This window comes from Cucurbita moschata, unplaced genomic scaffold (genome assembly GCF_002738365.1).
Source record: "Cucurbita moschata cultivar Rifu unplaced genomic scaffold, Cmos_1.0 Cmo_Scf00013, whole genome shotgun sequence".
Classification (NCBI taxonomy): domain Eukaryota; kingdom Viridiplantae; phylum Streptophyta; class Magnoliopsida; order Cucurbitales; family Cucurbitaceae; genus Cucurbita; species Cucurbita moschata.
This window is the reverse complement of record NW_019268529.1, coordinates 441,863-461,900: the sequence shown is the minus strand read 5'-3', so window position 1 is coordinate 461,900 and position 20,038 is coordinate 441,863. Positions and strand designations below refer to the sequence as shown.

The 20,038-nt window shown below is 38.0% G+C and overlaps 4 protein-coding genes across 7 annotated transcripts; 1 reads left to right on the top strand and 3 right to left on the bottom strand.

Annotated features, from left to right (window-relative positions):
- The first annotated feature begins 952 nt into the window (after positions 1–952).
- LOC111451654 (probable serine/threonine-protein kinase PBL19) lies at positions 953–4,840 on the top strand. 2 transcript variants are annotated; one of them, XM_023092143.1, is made up of 5 exons: positions 953–1,593; positions 1,941–2,201; positions 2,391–2,513; positions 3,537–4,147; positions 4,268–4,840. In XM_023092143.1, the coding sequence occupies exons 1-4, from the start codon at positions 1,186–1,188 to the stop codon at positions 4,125–4,127; spliced, it is 1,383 nt and encodes a 460-aa protein (XP_022947911.1). In that variant the 5' UTR covers positions 953–1,185; the 3' UTR covers positions 4,128–4,147; positions 4,268–4,840. The 2 variants fall into 2 exon arrangements, with proteins under 2 accessions (XP_022947911.1, XP_022947910.1); XM_023092142.1 differs by lacking the exon at positions 4,268–4,840 and having other exon boundaries at positions 3,537–4,189.
- Positions 4,841–6,086: 1,246 nt separating this feature from the next.
- Positions 6,087–10,069, bottom strand: LOC111451655 (probable serine/threonine-protein kinase PBL9). 2 transcript variants are annotated; one of them, XM_023092144.1, is made up of 9 exons: positions 9,170–10,069; positions 8,858–9,082; positions 8,221–8,722; positions 7,979–8,072; positions 7,411–7,739; positions 7,145–7,280; positions 6,934–7,076; positions 6,712–6,835; positions 6,087–6,615 (listed from the first exon to the last, which is right to left on the bottom strand). In XM_023092144.1, the coding sequence occupies exons 4-9, from the start codon at positions 8,028–8,030 to the stop codon at positions 6,182–6,184; spliced, it is 1,218 nt and encodes a 405-aa protein (XP_022947912.1). In that variant the 5' UTR covers positions 8,031–8,072; positions 8,221–8,722; positions 8,858–9,082; positions 9,170–10,069; the 3' UTR covers positions 6,087–6,181. The 2 variants fall into 2 exon arrangements, with proteins under 2 accessions (XP_022947912.1, XP_022947913.1); XM_023092145.1 differs by having other exon boundaries at positions 8,928–9,082.
- A 1,645-nt stretch (positions 10,070–11,714) lies between these two features.
- On the bottom strand, positions 11,715–15,020 carry LOC111451710 (receptor-like cytoplasmic kinase 176). Of its 2 annotated transcripts, none has more exons than XM_023092231.1 (7): positions 14,804–15,020; positions 14,159–14,252; positions 13,522–13,853; positions 13,206–13,341; positions 12,981–13,123; positions 12,713–12,836; positions 11,715–12,490 (listed from the first exon to the last, which is right to left on the bottom strand). In XM_023092231.1, the coding sequence occupies exons 2-7, from the start codon at positions 14,208–14,210 to the stop codon at positions 12,066–12,068; spliced, it is 1,212 nt and encodes a 403-aa protein (XP_022947999.1). In that variant the 5' UTR covers positions 14,211–14,252; positions 14,804–15,020; the 3' UTR covers positions 11,715–12,065. The 2 variants fall into 2 exon arrangements, with proteins under 2 accessions (XP_022947999.1, XP_022947998.1); XM_023092230.1 differs by lacking the exon at positions 14,804–15,020 and adding an exon at positions 14,394–14,769.
- Positions 15,021–16,572: 1,552 nt separating this feature from the next.
- LOC111451213 (triosephosphate isomerase, cytosolic) lies at positions 16,573–19,308 on the bottom strand. Its single transcript, XM_023091546.1, has 9 exons — positions 19,132–19,308; positions 18,674–18,749; positions 18,431–18,554; positions 17,967–18,051; positions 17,701–17,833; positions 17,441–17,535; positions 17,283–17,361; positions 16,989–17,071; positions 16,573–16,882 (listed from the first exon to the last, which is right to left on the bottom strand). The coding sequence occupies exons 1-9, from the start codon at positions 19,168–19,170 to the stop codon at positions 16,838–16,840; spliced, it is 759 nt and encodes a 252-aa protein (XP_022947314.1). The 5' UTR covers positions 19,171–19,308; the 3' UTR covers positions 16,573–16,837.
- Between the last annotated feature and the right edge of the window lie 730 nt (positions 19,309–20,038).

Below are 20,038 nucleotides of genomic sequence, written 5' to 3'. Positions count from 1 at the left end.
CATTCCAAACTGGGCCGGGTATTAAGGCCCAAGAAATGATTGAACAAACAACTCGGCTCATAAATTATAGAAAAGCAATATGAAAGGGAGACAATTGTGGGGTTTATTTATAATGAATGACGTTGATGGGGTGAAGGTAAGGTAATAGACGTTGCTTGTAAGAGACGGAAAAGGCGTATCATCTCCATCTCCCTTCATTATGAACCCCCAAATTAATTAATGTTCAACCAATGTTTTTTAATTATGACTATAAAAAATAAGGATTAAAACTTTTTTTTTTTCAAAATTGAAATATGATGCGAGCGCAGCCTCCAGTGGCATGTCGGCGATGTGTCACATTCGCTCTTTTATTAGGAGTGGACTGACAATTGTGCAGCACTCACTTTTGACACTGAGTGAGTCAAACCAATTCAAAACTGTTGTTGTCTACGGCTTGGTGACGTATGCTCAATGGCTTCGTTTTGAGAAGAAAGTTTTAGTAAACGGTAGACAAAACGGTTTAGATAACATATAACTGCATGTGAGAAGAATTGACGACTAGTCTCATCTCTTAAAGGGGTTTAGGTGAAAGTAAAAGATACAATACAACGTGAAAGCAAAAAAAGGGTTTAGGTGTCATGGGCGTGTTGCCATGTGGCCATGGGCAACACGCCCTGAACAAGCATGACTATGACACGGTGCAGAAGAAGGGGTTAAATTACATTGCTACCTCTTATGAAATCCTAATTTCCAAGTGAGACCCTTAACTAATGGTGGGTATGCGGCCATAGGCAACACGCCCTGGACAAGCATGATCGTGATGCGGACGAAGGGATTAAATTACATTATTACCCCTAATGAAATCCTAATTTCCAAGTGATACCCTTAACCAACGGTAGGGACCCCTCCTTCCAAGTGAGCTACATGATCCAGTTTTGGACTTCAGCGTCTGCGTCTCGGTGTGCAACCCCTCGTGATCCTCTGACTCTCTCTTTCTCTCTCTATAACAACTATGGGCCAAAAGGAAATGGGTCTTTGTTTTCTTTGCTCCATTACCTAACGCTCTTCCATTTTTCAAATGTAAACGCTCAACCAATCCCACTTGGTTTTCATTTCTTCTTCTCCCCTCTCATTTGACTTGATCGTCTTCTTCCTCTACCCTTTTTTCTCTTCCAACATTCCGATTCTGCAACTTGTTTTGAAGCAATGAAGTGCTTCCACTTCACCAATGGCGAGAGAAGGGATGATGAAGACGCCGTCGTTTCTAGAGTCTCCAAGGTCTCCTGGGCTCGTTCGCTAAGTATGGCTTCTAGCACTTTTGATACCAGGCGGTCCGAGTTCGATTCTGACTTTTCTAGGGATGTTTCCGACTCGATTGGGTTCGATGAGTTTTTGACTCACCGGAGAGGGAATGATCTGCGCGTTTTTTCCTTTTCCGAGTTGAGATCAGCCACGCGAGGGTTTAGTAGGGCATTGTTGATTGGGGAAGGAGGTTTTGGTTGTGTGTTTAAAGGAGTTGTTAGGGCTTCTGGTGATGATAATGGTGGCTCCAATTCCAAGTCTGATTTGAAAATGGAAGTTGCTGTTAAACAGCTCAATCGCAACGGCTTCCAGGCATGGCCTTCTATTTCTTTTTCTTCTTCTTAGCGTTCATGAATGTTATTGAATGATCACAACTTCGGATTCTCTGGTGTTTAGTATCTTGAACTTGATTGCTTCCCCTCAATCTTGTAAATTCTTGAAACGCAATGTTCGAAGTTGTATTACTTTTTGTTTTGAATATTCGGTGGTTTTGTTTTATTTGATTTGTCCTGATGTTCGATCACTGTGACAATCCTGTATAATTTTCCATTAAAACCCCCCAAATTGGGAATGATTCAACCGGATTATACTTGTTCATGGTTTTACAAGTGCCTTCGAGTCAAATCTGATCGAATTTTCAAACAAATTCTAGTACTCAGGGGCACAAAGAGTGGATCAACGAGGTGAACTTTTTAGGTGTGGTGAAGCATCCAAATCTTGTGAAATTAGTTGGATACTGTGCCGAAGATGATGAAAGGGGAATGCAAAGGCTTTTGGTTTATGAGCTTATGCGCAAGAGGAGCTTGGAGGATCATCTATTGGTTCGAGTATCTTCACCACTGTCATGGTTGGCCAGGCTTAAAATTGCTCAGGATGCAGCTCGTGGTCTTGCATATCTACATGAAGAAATGGATTTTCAGGTACAAAATCATGTTCTGCCTGTTCCCTGAAATAGACAATCTACTGTTACCATGACGTTTCAGATTTTATCTTGACCTGCCATGTGAAGTAAATACAGATTTTGTGTCTTGTGGGAGAGCATGTGTTTGATAGTTGCTTATGGCTTTCGTTGTATTTAAGTGATTTGGATCTACTTTTGTTCGATGCAGCTAATTTTCCGCGACTTAAAAGCATCAAATATCCTGCTAGATGAAGAATTTAATGCGAAGCTTTCGGATTTTGGACTTGCCAGACAGGGTCCTCCGGAAGGAATCAGTCATGTGTCAACATCGGTATGTTTAACCTTCTTATCCTGGTTCTTGCAACTGAACTTATTATAACTTTTGGAAATACTGAGAAATACTAAAATCATTTTTCACAATCTTCAAGAACACTGCGAATTACGTCTCAATGAAGTTCTTAATTAGTGCTGTTCTTGGAAACTGGTTGACCCAAGTGTACTACTAGCTGATATTGTCTTTTTTTGGGATTTTCGTTTTGTACTTTCCCTCAAAGTTTTTAAAACGCGTCTACTAGGGAGAGGTTTCCACATCTGATGTGCGATCTCACATTCCACCCCCCTTCATGGCCCAGCATCCTCGCTAGCACACTGCTTGGTGTCCACCCTCTTTAGGGCTCAGTGTTCTCGTTGACACGCTGCTCAGTGTCTGGCTCTGATACCATTTTTAACGGTCCAAGCCCACCGCTAGTAGATATTGTCCTCTTTGGGCTTTCCCTCAAAGTTTTTCAAACACGTATGTTAGGGAGAGGTTTTCACATCCTTATAAAAAAAAAATGCTTCATTCTCCTCCCCAATCTATGTGAGATCTCACAATCCACACTTTTCGGGGCCCAGCGTCCTTGTTGGCACACTAGCTGGTCACTACCTGGTGTCCACCCCCCTTCAAGGCTCACCATCCTTGCTGGCACACCGCCCGGTGTTTGACTCTGATACCATTTGTAACGGCTCAAGCCTACCGCAAGTAGATATTGTCCTCTTTGGGTTTTTTCTTTCGGGCTTTCCCTCGAAGTTTTTAAAACATGTCTGTTAGGGAGAGATTTCTACATCCTTATAAAAAGTGTTTCGTTCTACTCCCCAACCAACGTGGGATCCCATATATAGTTATCCCTTTTAGTAGGTTATTTTGCAAGATCAACTAATCATATTCTTGCTGCACTCTTAGGCATATCTCACAAGATCAACTAATCATATTCTTGCTGCACTCTTAGGCATATCTTACAATATTGCTTTAAAGCTATTTCCTCTTAAACCCAGAAGATGTTTCCTTCTGATAACAATGTATTTGTCTTTCAAGGTTGTGGGTACAGTAGGCTATGCTGCTCCAGAGTATGTCCAAACTGGCAGGTTGACTGCAAAGAGCGACGTGTGGAGCTTCGGAGTTGTTCTCTACGAACTCATTACAGGAAGACGAGCCGTGGAGAGAAACCTACCACGCAATGAGCAGAAGCTTTTGGAATGGGTTAAACCATATGTGTCTGACCCTAAGAAGTTCCATCTTATTATCGATCCACGGCTCGAAGGAGAATGTGACATTAAGTCAGCACAGAAACTTGCATCACTGGCTAACAAATGCCTGATGAAGCAGCCTAAAAATCGCCCAAAAATGAGTGAGGTTGTCGACATTCTTGGAAACATCATCAGTGAATCATGTCAAGATGAAACAGTTCCTCAACCGAGTGACAACATCGTCGAAACGAAGGAAGAAACTGTTGCGGAGGCCGAAGTCGAGGCTGCTGCTACTAGTAGTAGTAGTAGTAGTACAAGGCATAGAAATAGTCATCTAAGGAAAGTTTTTGATTTTAAAGATATGGTGAGCTTGAGAAACAAATCTTTTGGGAAGTTAGATTGGAGAAATTGGACACCTGGATTGGTGAGAACTTGGTGACAAGCTTTGCTTATTCTTTGGTAATTGCATAACAGCCCTCCATTTTCTCTGTTTTTGCCATACCTCTAAAAATCACTTCATTGTTACATTCATTCAAATTTCTTGCCTTTTATGTGATTATATTCTCACGAACTCCAAAGAGAGTGACTGTGGAAGGAAGGAATGAAGAACAACTGAGTTGCAACTAGCGAGGAAGAGGCGTTAACCGAAGAGAGCGACTATGCTAGGAGGATGCAGGAGTGGAGTCATCGACTGTATTATGCGAGGATTGTATTGTGCTGTACTGAGTAGCGACTAGTGAGGAAGGTACTTGAGTAGGAACTTGAAAGATGTACTAATGTCAACTGAATTTTTATGCACTCGCAGAGGACTGAGGTATGCGTCGTGCGAGGAGTACACATACGATGTGGGATCTAATGATGGTATACTAAACGTGGGTTGGGCTTGAGCTTGGGCCCAACTCATTCTCTTCGTTTATTTTTATGTAATCTAGTTGGGTCGGGTTGACATGATCCTTTACACACTGAACCCGTACCCAACTTGAACTAGATTGAATCTTAGCAAAAATCCATCTCAACCCTTATATTTCGAGTTGATGTAAGTCATATTGATGTCTAGAGAACTTCTAGGTGAAGCAAGTAGGTGGAGAGAGTTAAGGATATGATTGTCGGTGAAGGCAATAAATTTAATGTGAGCTATGAATTCTTTAAATATCTTGCCATGATTTTTTTTTTAATTTCTTATTTTCACAATTTCTTATTTGAGTCATTGGCTCACCATTAATATAAAACCCAATAAGACCCACATGGACCAGATGAATAAAAGGCTCCGGGTAATACCTCTAACCATCTAGTCCATGTGGGTCACTAGGAGCCTACGGTGAGCCGATGACTCAAATATACCTATAAAAAAGTATTCCTGTGACACCAAGTTTAAAAAAATATTTATTGAATTTTAAAAAGTAACATTAACCCTATTTAATTTATCTTTATAGATAGAAATTTTAAAAAATTCTTACTATCAACAATATGGACGAAAACTGTTTATGGACTGCACTTTATAAATTATTTTCAAATTTTTTAGTATTACTTTTAAAAACTTATTAGCATGAATACTTTTAATAATTATTATTTTTAGAATGTTTTTTAAAAATTTGAATTAAAGTGTTAATAGTTTCAAGATATTATAAAGTTGAATGACATTTTTATTAATTTAACCATATAAATTTAATTACTTTCCAAATTAAGTAAATACAAAATTTAAAATCCCTTTCATATAAAATTAAATAAATATAAAATTGAAATTCAAACTATATATTATATTATATATATATCCACATGCTGATTGATGTGACATTTTAAAGTTGATGTCATATCACTTATTTATAAAAAGCAAATACTTTAATCTAAATTATTTGTGATACACATTCTTATTATGTCATTTCAGTAAGGGGTAGATTCCAAAAATAGCAAAATCACATCAATTTATTTAATAATTAATTATAGATTATAAAATAAAAATAAATTATGTCCACCCATTTGGTATAGTGGATGTCTATTTTTTGGTCAAATATCAAATATTAAAATAAAATTTAATGGTTGTTTTGTCCTATTGTTCTAGCTTATCACACATAAGGAATCAAAATATCCAACCTTATAAATTATTTGTGGTTATAATATGTTCAAAAATCTAATGAATATTAATGTTGGCCTCAAAATAGTATAAGCTCTTACCCCATTTTTGTGCTTATCACCCACATTAATATCATAATGAATGTGACATGTTATATAACCTAAGTTATTAATTGAGATAGATTTCATTATTGCTTAAACGACCGGAATTTAAAACGACTTTTGTTTTTTTATTTAGATTTAGTAGCGTTCTCTAGAAATCATACTCAAATAATTAGAATTTGAAATGAATTACAAATCAATCCAAGAATCACCGTAAAGGAATGACTATAAAAACTGTACAATTCCTATAGATTAGAATGCATTTACTAAATTCCTCGATTTTGCTACAAACTGTCTCAATCTAGTTGCGTGATCATCATCTTATGTGTGGAGTGTTGAAACAGAAGGTCGGGGGTATGCTTGAACGCTATTTGGCTTATGGGAATCATCGGCGCTATGCCTACGAGCACGACGATTATTGGTTGAGTTCCTGTTGCTGGTAGGGAGTGTGGAATCTTGTAGATGCTCGAGTTCTTTTACAATATCATTCATGTTTGGTCTAAGTTTGGGTTGAATGGATAGGCATCGTAGAGCTAGGGTAGATGCTTTGTAGGCTCCATCCAATGAATATTGGCCCTCGAGACGACTGTCGATTATTCGAAAAATTTTACGTTTGTTTGCAAGGTAAGGTTTTGCCCATTCCACAAGGTTGTGTTCTCTAGCCGGTCGATTCTTGTCTATTGCTCTTCTTCCAGATAGTATTTCTAGTAGGACAACTCCGAAGCTATAGACATCACTCCAAGTAGTTAGATGACCTACAACAAGAGCAAAGTGATGATTAGGGTATGCAAAACGAGCAAATTAATGTCAACATTATGACAGCAAGAGTTTCTATTTCTATAGAATATTACCTGTGGCCAGATACTCCGGGGCTGCATATCCATACGTACCCATCACCCGAGTCGAGACGTGGCTTTTATCGCCGGTTGGCCCGTCTTTAGCCAACCCAAAATCAGAGAGTTTGGCATTGTATTTCTAAATGCAGAAGAAAATGAAGCTTATTAAGGCTATCTTCTACTTGCTTGACATTCATATGACAGACCAGAAAAGGCTTGTTTATGTCGATTACTTACCGAGTCGAGCAAGATGTTCGATGTCTTAAAGTCGCGGTAGATCACTTTTCGGTCATCACCGTGGAGAAAGGCAAGCCCTTTTGCAGCACCAAGTGCAACCTTCAAGCGCAGGCTCCATGAAAGAGGTTGAAAATAGGATCCCCCTGCAACATTAGGCAATTGTCATGAAGTTCTAATGAGAATCAAAGGGTATCTAATGCGAAAAACTCACTTCGAAACAAATGATTTTCCAAGCTCCCTCGAGGCATGAATTCGTAAACGAGCAAACGATGCTCGTCTTCCAAGCAGTAGCCGACCAACCTCACAAGGTGACAATGAGAAAGTTGGCCTAGAAAATTCACTTCGGCCTATACGAAGAAAGAAAACACGAGATAAGTCGATAAGTCGATAAGTCGAGATCTTCACAGCATAAACTGACCAAAAGATATATGCTAGAATGAGCCATCTCTGCTTGTGGTTTGGAGGAGAATAACTCACCAACCACTCTCTATGACCTTGAAAACCATCATGGTTAAGCCTTTTGACTGCAATAACCATTCCTGTGCCAGGCTTGGCAGCAGTAAAGGAATGCTCATCAATCCAACCTTTGAAAACTGAACCAAAACCTCCTTCTCCAACCACACTATCCGGTCGAAAGTTCCTCGTCGCTACCTTAAGCTCGGCGAAGCTGAAGCTCTTCAAATTGGACGACTGCAAGATTTCGCCTTCGGTTCGTGGAGTCAGTGGCATCGACGATAACGATATCTTGCTCGTTATACTACTACCGATATCGTTTCCATCAGTACTCACAGCATTAGAGTTCACCCCTGCACAATTCAATGCATGACCTCTAACAAACTAGCAATTGTATAATCGAATCAAGACCCTCATATGAGCATTTGCAAAGCTCATTCGTTTATATTTTCAGTTCAAGCAAAGATCATGTTGCTGGGAATTCAATAAAAGCAGATATTCTTGCATATCATATGATCCGTTTCTCAATGTTCACAAGATAAATTTAAAACTCTTCAAACATCAACTAGACAAGAAGGAAGCGTTCTAGTACCTGTATTACATGAGTTTTCAGCTTTGATTCTGGTACTTAAGCAGACACCCATTATAAGAAGCAAAGAAACACCACAACTTTCAGAGCTTTAGCACTGTAAAGAACAATCAAAAAGAGTAATAAGAAATCAATGCTCTACAAGATTTCATCAATGGGTGTCAAATCTTCAGTAATACATGAGGAGACAAGATAAAAGAAGCCAAACCCATATGCAGAAATGAACAAAAAATGAAGAAACTCACATTTTTCTTCTCGTATAAGCAAAAAAAAAACAAGGTCTGAAACAGAGTATTGCTCTGTTTTCCCAATACTCTCAGAAGGTTCAATGGAAGGAAGATTTGAGATGGGGGGAGCTCTGCATTAATGGCCAGACTGGTCCCTGTTTCTTTTCACACTCTCAAGCGAAGGAAGCAAAGCATGTGAAAGGCTCGGCTTACAGCTTTTGAAGCTTTCTATTTGCTCCCTTCAATGGAAACTCAAAAATCTAATTCAATAAAGCTTTCTCGACCCCTTTTCACCTAAATCATGATTCATCCTCGTGACCCATCAAATGTTTTTGGTCTTCTCCACCCTGTTTACACTTGTCCAACCTGCCCTTCCAATAATCCAAAAGCTACAGTCGGTTGCTGACTTCTCTTTCTTTCGTATTTAATTCAAAGTTTTCAGGCCAACCAAATTGTGAATTAAACTAATTTTCCATGGCTTTGTTTCCTCTTCTGGACTTTTCTACGTATTTGTTGGCTTCTGAAATGAAAAGTTATGTGAAAATAACGTATGAAATATTTAATTCATATGGATGAGGCACTGACTAGGATGTAAACTATTGACCATTAAGTCAATCCATGGTAGATAAAAGATACCAAAGAACATGCACTGTACCGTTCTTATACATAAAAAAATCTCTTTTTTCAACCAAGTTGAGGAAATAATGTCACGGGAAGGGGCCAACATGTCTGCTAATGGCTCACTTTATTGCTCTTCTTCTTCCCTTTTCGAGGCCCTTCCTGTGCAGGAGAGCCTTCCCTGACCAACCATCTTTTGCAAATACATTCACGAGAAGGGGCCTTGGCTGGGATATCTTCATTCAATCTCTGTTGGGATGTCCTACACTCATGAATCAAAGTTTCCTTTAAGAGTAAAGACAAGAAAAAAAGCTGAATAAAAATCACTCTGCAACAGTAAATATAATACCTGTTCCTGTCTTCATAGGTTTTTTTCTTGTGATCGTATGTAAATGCTGCGTTTTGTACTTCATTTTGTGGTCTCTGGTTTTGTGAAGCTTAAATATGATGACCCAGTTTGAAAAGGAGAACGATCTTCATTTTGAGGATGTGATGATTTGAAAATTACAGCAGAAGGAAACAGAGAAGCTTTGTGTGGAGTGAAATGGGTTGTCCTTTGTTCTTCTCAGGGTTTGCAAAATCCAGAAACCAAACACTCCAAAATATGGACATGGATGCTTACTTTTGAGATTTGACTTCACTCTTGGACTTGGGAAGTCTAAATTTTGTGGGCCTGATTGCTGCAGATAAGTCAAGCATTCATGTCAGTCAAGTGGCCAAGAGGTACCCACGGCTTATCTGCTAGGGAGAAGACTGCTGATGCCCGACAGAGTAATGAGAATCTAGCAGAGGTAAAGGATGGATCATCGATAATATTCATGAGTCGCTGACTTGGCTCGTTTCTCATTGAATATTAAAACTTAGGTACGATCTGTTCAAACTCTTTTGACTTTGAAACAGCTCAGAAAGATTTGGATCATCCTATGATCATCCTCGGATTATGAATCTTGGCCTTCACCTAATGTAATAGTCTAAATCCACCGTTAACAGATATTATCCGCTTAGCCCGTTACGTATTGTTGTCAACCTCACGATTTTAAAACGCGTCACTAGGGAGAGGTTTCCATACTCTTTATAAGGAATGCTTCAGTTTCCTCTTCAACAGATGTGAAATCTTATAATCCACTCTCTCCCTTTGGGGGCCCAACGTCTTCACTGACATACTGCTTGGTTTCTAGCTCAGGTACCATTTGTAACAGTCCAAGCCCACCACTAATAGATATTGTCCGTTTTAATCCGTTACGTATTGCTGTCAACCTCAAGATTTTAAAAAGCATCTATTAGGGAGAGGTTTCCACACCCTTATAAGGAATGTTTCGTTATCCTCTCCAACCGATGTGAGATCTCACACCTAAGTCTTGATCAAAGTATTGTACAAATGTGTACTCGTATACTTTGCTTCCCTGAGTTCTTTGAATAACTTTTCAGTATTTTCAACATCGCCTCTCTGCCAAAACTTCAATCAATGAAAGACTGGTTTCCAACCATGGAGTTGACTTTCTAACTCTCTTGCTGCTGATTGCTATATTTGATCCTATCTCTAGTATTTTCATGGCGTCTTCCACCAAGCTAGCTTTCAAGCAACCTAAGCCAGAATTCAAAAGGTTACGGTAGGGGGTGTATATCGAACCCAAAAATAAAAAAAAATCGGACCAACCCAACCTGAATCAAAAGGGTTGGCTGGGTTATTTTTCCGGAACCGAATCTGTTCGGTTCAAATTTTGGATTCAGTGGGCAAAAGCTCGGGTCAACCTATTTGCTTCATAACCATTATTGCGTTTGGTTCACCCATTTAAAGGTATCTGTTGCCTTTTTAATGAGCCTATTTCCAGTGGTAGATTTTTCCATAGCCTCAGCAAAAGCTTCAACTACAGTGCAGCAAGGCACCTCATTTGGTTCCACTTTAGCTCGTTTCATGCCACCAAATATGTTCATCAGCCTTCAATATTGTGTTCATTGGCTTCTACTTTCATAAGAATGTTTTATGTAGAGATGTGTAAGGGCACTCTTATTGCTCCCTTATCTAAAGATGTAATCAATCACAAGATTGTTTAAGAGCAACTCTCCCTCATCGCTCATTCCAGAACCTGCCAAGAACAGAGAACAATCTTGATTATACGTTTCTTTCTCGTGCTTTTTCTAGCGACTTGTCCAAGTTAACAAAAGGGGTCCTACTATCTACTAAAGCAAGTTCTTAATTTAGAAGTTGCACGCAATTCTCAAGGGACAAGGCAATTCTTGCTTATGAAGCAGGCCTGACATGGCAACATCACAGTGACTCATCAATACAAACAGAGAATAAACTTAAAGGCAGATAATATTACACTAAGAAACAGATTAATCAAGAAGACATTGCATCCAAATTCACTGTTTGTGCAACTTTTCAGCTTCTATATGATTTAAGCAATTACTTGGAATTACTATTTTCCAGTGTCCTGCTCGTGTTTACATCCTTAATACATACGAAAAGAACTACTCGGTACAGCCAACTCTACTGTAATACAGATTAGAATTCATGACATCCAAGAAAACTGGAAACGAAAAGGGAGTTTATAGAGGGAGATGAAGATAGCTACCTCGAGTGTGCGCTTGTTCCTCTCAAGCTTCCTTAGGCGATCGATGGAGTGACATATGTCGCCTCGACGAATAGGAAAGCCGTCGCTCATCAAGCTCCTGAAGGCATACACAACCAATTCTTCCTTCGGTGTTCTCTCAATTCTCTCGATTCGATTTCCATCAAACATTCCAAGGACATAACACTATATCCTTCATTGCCAGACATAATACTCATTTCATGTACACACCAAACAGGCAGCACCCCATATTCTCGGACTTTTCATGCCAACCCCAACATATCAAATGCCCCCATAAACCCGCTTCAAGCAATTTCAATGTAGCTCACAATTTCGTTCTTTTATTTCAAATGGCACCAACATAACACAACATAGAAATACATGAAAGAGAATGCTCTTCCATTTCAGAAGCAACATGAGGCTCGCAATTGCATAACTTCAAGCCAAAAGGTAAACTGAGTGTAAACTTAGACATATAATCAGATTCTTCCCGAGTATCGTATCTTTGATAATCAAACAAAAAAATTAAAATGAACCATTCTTTCAGTATACAAACTGACCAAAGTATTGCTGAGATGAAGAGATGGTAATAGCAAGAGAAGTATAATCATTCAACCATAATATGTTTCTGCCATTTTCCTAAGATCTGTTGTAAACAATCACCTGCATCTGCTAATAAACAGGGGAAACAGGAGTCGAAGGTTGGGCATGAGCACTAGGAAGAGTATTGGCATCATCAGCACTATGCCTACCAGCCATGCGGTTTTGTGTTGTATTGATCTTAGTGGATATGGAGTCTTGAAGCTGTTCTAATTCTTTTACAACCTCATTCATACTCGGTCTAGACTTGGGCTCAACGGACAGGCATTGCAATATCAGACTAGATAACTTATAGGCTGCATCCAATGAATATTGGCCTTCGAGTCGGTCATCGATTATTCGAGCAGTCTTACGTTTCTTTGCAAGGTAGGGTTTCGCCCATTCGATGAGATTGTGGTCTCTAAATGTTCGATTCTTGTACATTGCTCTCCTTCCAGACAACATTTCCAATAGAATGACTCCAAAACTATAAACATCACTCGAAGTGGTTGCCTGACCTACGGTGAGTGTAAGGACAGAGTGGTCAGTGTTAGATACTATAAACCTTCGTCTGTTGAAAGAATACAACAAACTAAGTTGACTCGACGTGTTATAACGTAGTAGCCTTAAGTCTCTCAGACTAGTAATGATACAAAAATGCTATTTATCAGGAAAAAGAAAGCAGAATCAAGGATCCTTGACATCTGACAGAAATGTTTTCTGGTTGTGTTGAATATTACCTGCAGCAAGATACTCCGGAGCTGCATATGAGGTGCACGAAATCCTGGTAGAGACATTGCTTTTACGGCCTGTTGCTCCTGTGCCTTTGGAAAATCCAAGATCATAGAGTTTGGCATTGTAGTCCTGAAAATAAAAGAAAATGAAGCAAGTGGCTCGACGACTATCTTTCGAACAAGTAAATATTTAACTTTAGGAGTTAGATCCCAGTTCCATGATGCCCTTTTTAACATAGGCACAAGGAAGCTTTTATTTTCACCATTGACTCACAGAATCAAGCAAAATATTTGAAGTCCTTAAGTCACGGTAGATCACTTTTCTTTCATCACTATGGAGAAAGGCGAGGCCTTTTGCAGCACCAAGTGCAACCTTCAAGCGGAGGCCCCAAGAAAGCGGTTGAAAATAGGACCCGCCTGCAATGACAACTCGAGTGTCAAATCACAGAATATTTTGAATGTTCTTAACGCGTCGCATCGAAAGATAAGGAAAACTCACGAAGGAACAGATGGTTGTCCAAACTTCCTCGAGGCATGAATTCATACACAACTAGTTGTTGCTCGTCCTCCACGCAATAGCCAACCAACTTCACAAGGTGAGAATGAACAAGTTGGCCTAGAAAATTCACTTCAGCCTATAAAAGAAGGCATGACATGAGTGGATCTGTGCAGCATAGATGACAAATTTGTTTAACAAATAACTATTCTACCATAGCAGACGGTTAAATTAAGATAATTCATCGATGCTAAAGGAAACCGATGTGGCGAAGAAAACAATTGGTACGACAACGAATCATCTCAAAGAGGTAACTCACCAACCACTCATCACCTCGAAAACTATCTTGGTTAAGCCTTTTGACTGCAATAGCCAATCCCGTTCCAGGCTTGGTAGCAGTTAAAGAATGCTCATCAATCCAGCCCTTGAAAACTGAACCAGAAGCAGGTTCTCCCAGAACATTAACAGGACAGAAGTTCCTTGTTGCCTCTCTGAGCTCTGCAAAAGAGAAGCTCTTCAAATGGGAGGATTGCCAGATTTCGACCTCACTCCGAGGGGCAGGCAGTACTGAAGCCAATGAGATTTTGCTACTTGCACTATCATTGTCCATTCCATTACTGCTATCACTATCAGCTTTACAATTCTTCACCCCTTCACAAACAAATGCATGACCAGTAATGAACCGATAGCCATTCACTTGACTCAAAACCCTCATAAATGCACATGAATACATGTCTCAACTACTTCATTTCAATCAAAGAAAGAACTCGTGCCCATTATATGATCAAATATCAAAGTGCTCAACAGGACTTCATATAAAGGACATTATTCCATTGGAGAAAGCGAACAGGGTTCAGTTAGATCAATAATAAATCTCAAAAAACTTCAAAATGATGAACAGAGTCTAAAAACTTCCACCATATCTTCATAAAGAAGGAAAACGGGCCTTCTTATACCTGCATCATCATCGATTTCTACTACAGGTTTGGTACTCAAGCAGATGCCCATCAGAAGCAATCAAAGGACTCTCCAACTTTCAGAGCTTTCAAGCTGATATCAACAAAAAGAGGAAGAACAAGAGAACAAGATTCAAACCAATATTCTACCAATGAAACCAAGAAGAATCTCAGCAAACCCATATAAAGAAAGAAAAAAAGAAAACAACCAAGACAATCCCAAATAGCTAGCCACCTTTCAGTGTATCAGAATTAAGATTCTCGTTTCAAGAATTGTTTCGTTAGCAGGAAAACCAACAGAAGACTGAATTCAATAGAATTAATCAAAGCCCAAAAGCTCCTGCTAAATTTTCCCACTTCAATTGGCTAAAATACAGAAATGGGGAAGAAGGGTTGCACAGTCCCTGACGGACAGGAAGTTCGTATTAATGACAAGTATGTTGGTCCCCTCTTTTCTGTCATCACACTAAGAGGATAAGCCCACGAAAGGCTCCCATTGCAGACTGAGAGACGTTCGATTTCGGCCTCTTCAAAGAATCACAAATGGGGGAAAGAAAACAAGATTGCTGGCGACAAATCGGCACCGAGTAATCAACACGCGAGCAAACAAAAATTTGGCAGAGTAAGGGATTAGATAACCATTCCTCTTTTTGACTTTTCAATCGTTTGGATTGAACACGCAGGAACGCCTCGATCATTGGAGCTCGTTTTCGAGCAATGGGCCACACGTGTATCCCAATCAAGTGGCCGAAAACCCCCCATTTTAATGGAGCAGAGCAGATGAATAAAGAATTGAAGAGACCGGCACTGTGTCGGCGGCTCAAACGCCCTCTCGCCGGCGAGAAAGAGCAGCTGGAAGACAAAGGTCAAATGGCGGTGGTGAATTGATGACTTGAAGACAAATTTACGCCATTAATTTGTCCGTACAGTTTTTTGGGGGCTCCAATCATTTTTTTGTGAATAAATATATTGATTTGAAATGAATGACGGTTAAGGGTTTTTTTTCTTTTAATTTTATTATTATTATTTTTGGTAATGAATTTAGGTTTTATTATATAGTTTATGAAGCTTATTAATTTAATATTGTATGATTAACGTAACGAGTGACGAAAGTGACCTCAGGAAACTGAATATTCTTTAAATGACGTGCCATAAATTAATTATTAATTATTAATAATAAAGGATTTTTTAATTAATTGTCGTAATGATGGAATACTTTCTTAATAATATATTAGTCAACCTCTAAAATTAAAATTGCATGAATATAGGCGCTGGGATTCCTTTTTAAAAAATTATCTTAAAATCAAAACTAATAATTAAAATAAATTTGGTATATTATTTGAAATTTAGCACTTTTTTTCCTCTTTTCCTTTTGAAAATCTATAAATATGTTAATTTAAAATAATAATAAATTCTTAATTTAAAATTTTATTAAAATTGTTTTGTTTTCCAAAGGATTTTTTTAATTGAAAAGGGAATTATAAAGGATTATTTATAATTAAAATAGGAAATAAAATTATAATGGAAGAATAATTTTTCACATGGAACCCAACTCAAATTCTTAGTAAGACATTCTCATTTAAATTTCGAAGAAATTTAATTTTAAAAAAATCTAAGAAAATGAGTCTTTTCTCCTGCCATATTAAAACTATGGGTAAAATATATTTTTGATTCTTGAGGTTCAAAATTAGTATTTGATTTAATTCTAATTTTACAAAAAAAAAAAACGTCATTTTTAGTTCCTGAGAATCGATCATTCCCAGCACTTCATAAGACATATCCATTGCCTGTACTTGGTAGTAATGATCGAAAAATTACCCAAAACCTTCGAGCCGCCTTCATGGTGGCCTAGGTGATGAGATGTGTTTTGGGGAGAGAAAGAAAGGAAAAGTCTGACTAGACTTTATTGTTAGGTCATTCTATTTTGGTGCATGGTCTATTTCGGGAGATAATCAACTTCTTAAAGTAGGTGTTAGTCATTAGGTTTACCCTGTTCAAATAGCTAGCTGATAGGTCTGGGTGGGATCTAGGCAAGCAAGTCGAACGTTGTTTTCAAGGAGTTAAGCAGAAAGAAAAGAGGCTCATAACTAAAAGTAGCTTGTCTAGTCTTTCAAAAGGGGTGGAGAACAAAGTGGCGAATAAGAACAAGGTGGCGATCGGAGTAACAACGGAGAATGGGCGGCTACGGAAGCAAGGGGTTCACTTGGATGAGCAGTAGAGATGAAGAGCAGAGAGACAGTAGAGAGGGCTGGGAAGAAATCCATCAAATCTAGGCCATTTCATAGCTTCAATATATTCCAACTCCTAATCATAGTCCAAAATGGCATTTGAAGCCTCTAAGAAAGATGTTCCACATCAAAATCATTATAAAACAAGTATGAAGGTAGATTTCCGAATTTGAAATAGGAATCAGCAATTAGAAATCTGAACGCACATATCAATATATTCTGTGTTCTGTCTGAATCAGAATCGAGATGACACCTCAATATCCAATCATAAACATAGTATTTTGACCTCAAAGTGCCAAATTTATGTCAAAATGCATCAGAAAGGGGAGAACAAAACTATGATCATACAACAGCATTGAGTCTCAACTTTATTGCTCAAGAAAACAAGGATTTCCGCAACGACATTAAAGGAGACAGACCTGTCTCATCCAATGACTCCTCATCAAGTCCTTCATTTCTTGACTGTAGCTGACTTGATAATGTCAACAAACTCGGGCTAGTTCAAGAAAACATAAAGACGAGTCAGCAACCGAAGTTGAAGAACACGACACCAAACAAGAAAAAAAATAGATAATAGATAATGAACTAAAAAGGATATCAACCTTTAGTGAAGCTCCTCCAACCAAAAATCCATCCAAATCAGGTTGTGCTGCTAATTCTTTGCAGTTTGCACCATTTACAGAACCTAAAAGACAAGTTAATGATGCAAACAAGTAAGTTCCACAGTTACATGACCTAACAAGGCATATGTGCATCATACAAGCACACAGGGTGAATATATGTTAATTCTGAGAGTTCGAGCTCAATCAGAAATAAACAGCATCAACCAAGTATTGGAATGAATGTAATACAGCATGCATGTCAACAGGACAATCTGACAGGAGCAAAGGGGATACCTCCATATATGATTCTAATTGATCCAGCAACATCAGCACTAACATTGTCGCTAAACCATTTCCTCAATTCATGATGGACCTTTGGAAAAATCACAATCTTAATTGTTAATTGACCTGAATCTAACTGAAACTTATAAATGTTTAAGAAGAAAGCTTACTTCCTGAGCCTGAGCAGGGCTTGCAACTTTCCCTGTTCCAATAGCCCAAACTGGCTCATAAGCCAAGACAACATTGTCCCAGTTAGAGATTTTCTCTGCACCGTAACAACCAGTGTCATCCATTTTGTACAGGATCAATCGAAAAAAATATTGAAAGCTTCTCAGCATGAGCATAAGATCAAAAACTCAACGTTCTGGGAAGTCTCACCAACCCGATCAAACATTAGCTTTCAATTTCAGAGCTAAGAAAGTAGAAGTACCTGCAATTGCCTTAGTTTGTGCTGCAACAACTTCCAATGTTGCTCCCGATTCTCGCTGCTCAAGAGTCTCTCCGACACAGGCAATAACCTTAATGCCTTGAGAAAGTGCATATGCAACTTTGTCTCCTACAAACTGTATTAAAAAATGAAGGGGGAATGGTCTTAGAATCAACATATTTTATGAGTTGAACTAATCTATTTCCACAGAATGTTAACAAAATAAAGATAGGGGTGTGGCCACTAGTCTCCATTCTAGCGGGGATTACCTCATTGGACTCGTTCAAAATAAGCCTTCTTTCAGAATGCCCAATAATAACCCAGGGAATTGCCAAATTGACAAGCATCTCAGCACTGCAAGGGAAAAGATATCAACTTAGTTGCATGGCGCACTGTTATCGTGTAAGAGTTTAAAGAAATATTCATTCCTATAAAAAAAAATTAAAAAGCCTAGAAAAACATGCATGAACTGAAGTCATAAAAATTAACCAATCTGTAGAATAAACAGAAAAGTGCCCAGCTTCAAACTTCATCATTCTTCAAACAAGATTCAGTAATTGTTCTTAAAAAGGTTCAAACATTTCCAATTTTGGAAAGCATTGCATCAGTCACTTTTGGTACTAATTTCAAAAATTGGACAAAGAAGTTACGAAAAATGAATGGAGATATTAGCAACAAGCCCAGCCAGACATATTCCTGTGCAATATGAAGAACGCACAAGGTAAAATCATACCTAACTTCTCCAGTAAAAGCACCACCCTTGCGAACCCAACAGTTCTGTGCTGCAACTTGAATCTCAGACCTCAACAGATTCTTCACCAGCGAAAGAAACACAAAAGGTGGACTCACAACAACTTCTGCACAGGATAACAACATTTACAGACCTAATCAATCACTGGAAAGATCTTCGTAAACCATATTGCAAGACACATCGACAGTCATAAATCTGAAAACTAAACAAGTTTTACATCCATACCCACAACATCTTCAGAAGGAATTTCGGCTTCATTCAACGTGCCGACAATTTTCTTCACCTCCTCGGTCGTTCCATTCTGTGAAATTTTTCATTAAATCAACAAGATTATTAGTTCAATCAAACACAATCCAGTACTCCAAATCTCCAACTCCAAAGTTCAATGCATAAACACATCAATTATATTTACCACACTCAGATCGGAAAAGTCACAGGATCCAAAAAGTCGTCAGTACATCGAGAAACCAGTAGAGAAATGCGTGTTTTACATAAGTTCATCAGATCAAAATCAAAATCCAAAAACATTTAAACCAAATAGCTTGAAATAACAAACAAACAACAGATTTAAGATCTAATAGAACATACGGTAACAATCAAATCAAACAAGGAGCCGAACATCAATAATACAGAGACAAAATAGAGTTAAAACAAACCAAGAAGAAATCAAATAAGAAACATACGCATTTCCAGTTGCCTCCGACGAAGAATTTCCTTGCCATTTTCTCTTCCTGAGAATTCCAGAACCAGAAATCCGATCACAGCGAAAAGCAGAAACGCAGAATCACAGATATTTGAAGAAAGGAGCGGCTCGCAAAAAAAACAAAAAAACAAAAGAAAAAAAAAACCACGGGCGCTTCAAGGATCACAAAAAACCACGACTTTAACAATAACGATTTTATTTAATGCCTTTTATTTATTTATTAACTTATTTATTTATTTATTTTTCCATTTCCCCGTAGATCGGACGGATGCCAGTGGCCACAATTTTTTATTTTATTTTTTAAGATTTAAATTTAAAATTTCAGCGTGACTGATGAAATCAGCTTTATTATCATTTAATTGAAGGAATTTTTTTTTAAAATAAATGCCAATTTTTAAGCGAGTGTAAAATTAGCCGTTGAAAATAATACATTAATATTTAATTCTACAATAATTTATAAATATATATTATATAATGTTTTGACTTATTGTTTAAAATTTGTTAGTAAACAAATATTAGAAAAATACAATATTATTTTCTTGCTTACCAAATATAATTTATTTTATAGAATTCCTCACCGGGTAATTAATAATAACATTCTATGCCTTCATTTTTGTCCATAATCTAGTTTTCCAGAATATTAGTAAATATCAATTGGAATTAGAGCTAATTAATTTGTATATGTAATTAAGGAAGCTGTATTACCGTTCCATTTCCTGGTGTAATCAGTACTAAAGCAAATATGTATATTTTTTTTATACCATGTCCACATGATTATTATTTTTTAATAGTGTCGTGATTATATCCAAATATAAGACAAAATAGGTGTTATTGGTAACGCTCGTAATAAAAGTTGTTGAGGGAAGAACGTGATTTGAAGAAGGTGG

Coding starts and splice junctions, on each gene's coding strand:
- LOC111451213 (XM_023091546.1), bottom strand. CDS start 19,170: ATGGCAAGGAAATTCTTCGTCGGAGGCAACTGGAAATGC. Junction 18,555..18,673: donor TCCTTCTGAAGATGTTGTGG/GTATGGATGTAA, acceptor TATCCTGTGCAG/AAGTTGTTGTGAGTCCACCT. Junction 17,072..17,282: donor AATTAGAATCATATATGGAG/GTATCCCCTTTG, acceptor CTTGTCTTTTAG/GTTCTGTAAATGGTGCAAAC.
- LOC111451655 (XM_023092144.1), bottom strand. CDS start 8,030: ATGGGTGTCTGCTTAAGTACCAGAATCAAAGCTGAAAACTCATGTAAT. Junction 7,740..7,978: donor TGAAAACTCATGTAATACAG/GTACTAGAACGC, acceptor TGAATTGTGCAG/GGGTGAACTCTAATGCTGTG. Junction 6,836..6,933: donor CGAACATCTTGCTCGACTCG/GTAAGTAATCGA, acceptor TTCTGCATTTAG/AAATACAATGCCAAACTCTC.
- LOC111451654 (XM_023092143.1), top strand. CDS start 1,186: ATGAAGTGCTTCCACTTCACCAATGGCGAGAGAAGGGATGATGAAGAC. Junction 1,594..1,940: donor TCAATCGCAACGGCTTCCAG/GCATGGCCTTCT, acceptor TCTAGTACTCAG/GGGCACAAAGAGTGGATCAA. Junction 2,202..2,390: donor ATGAAGAAATGGATTTTCAG/GTACAAAATCAT, acceptor TGTTCGATGCAG/CTAATTTTCCGCGACTTAAA.
- LOC111451710 (XM_023092231.1), bottom strand. CDS start 14,210: ATGGGCATCTGCTTGAGTACCAAACCTGTAGTAGAAATCGATGATGAT. Junction 13,124..13,205: donor GGACAACCATCTGTTCCTTC/GTGAGTTTTCCT, acceptor TTGTCATTGCAG/GCGGGTCCTATTTTCAACCG. Junction 12,491..12,712: donor TCCGGAGTATCTTGCTGCAG/GTAATATTCAAC, acceptor CACTCACCGTAG/GTCAGGCAACCACTTCGAGT.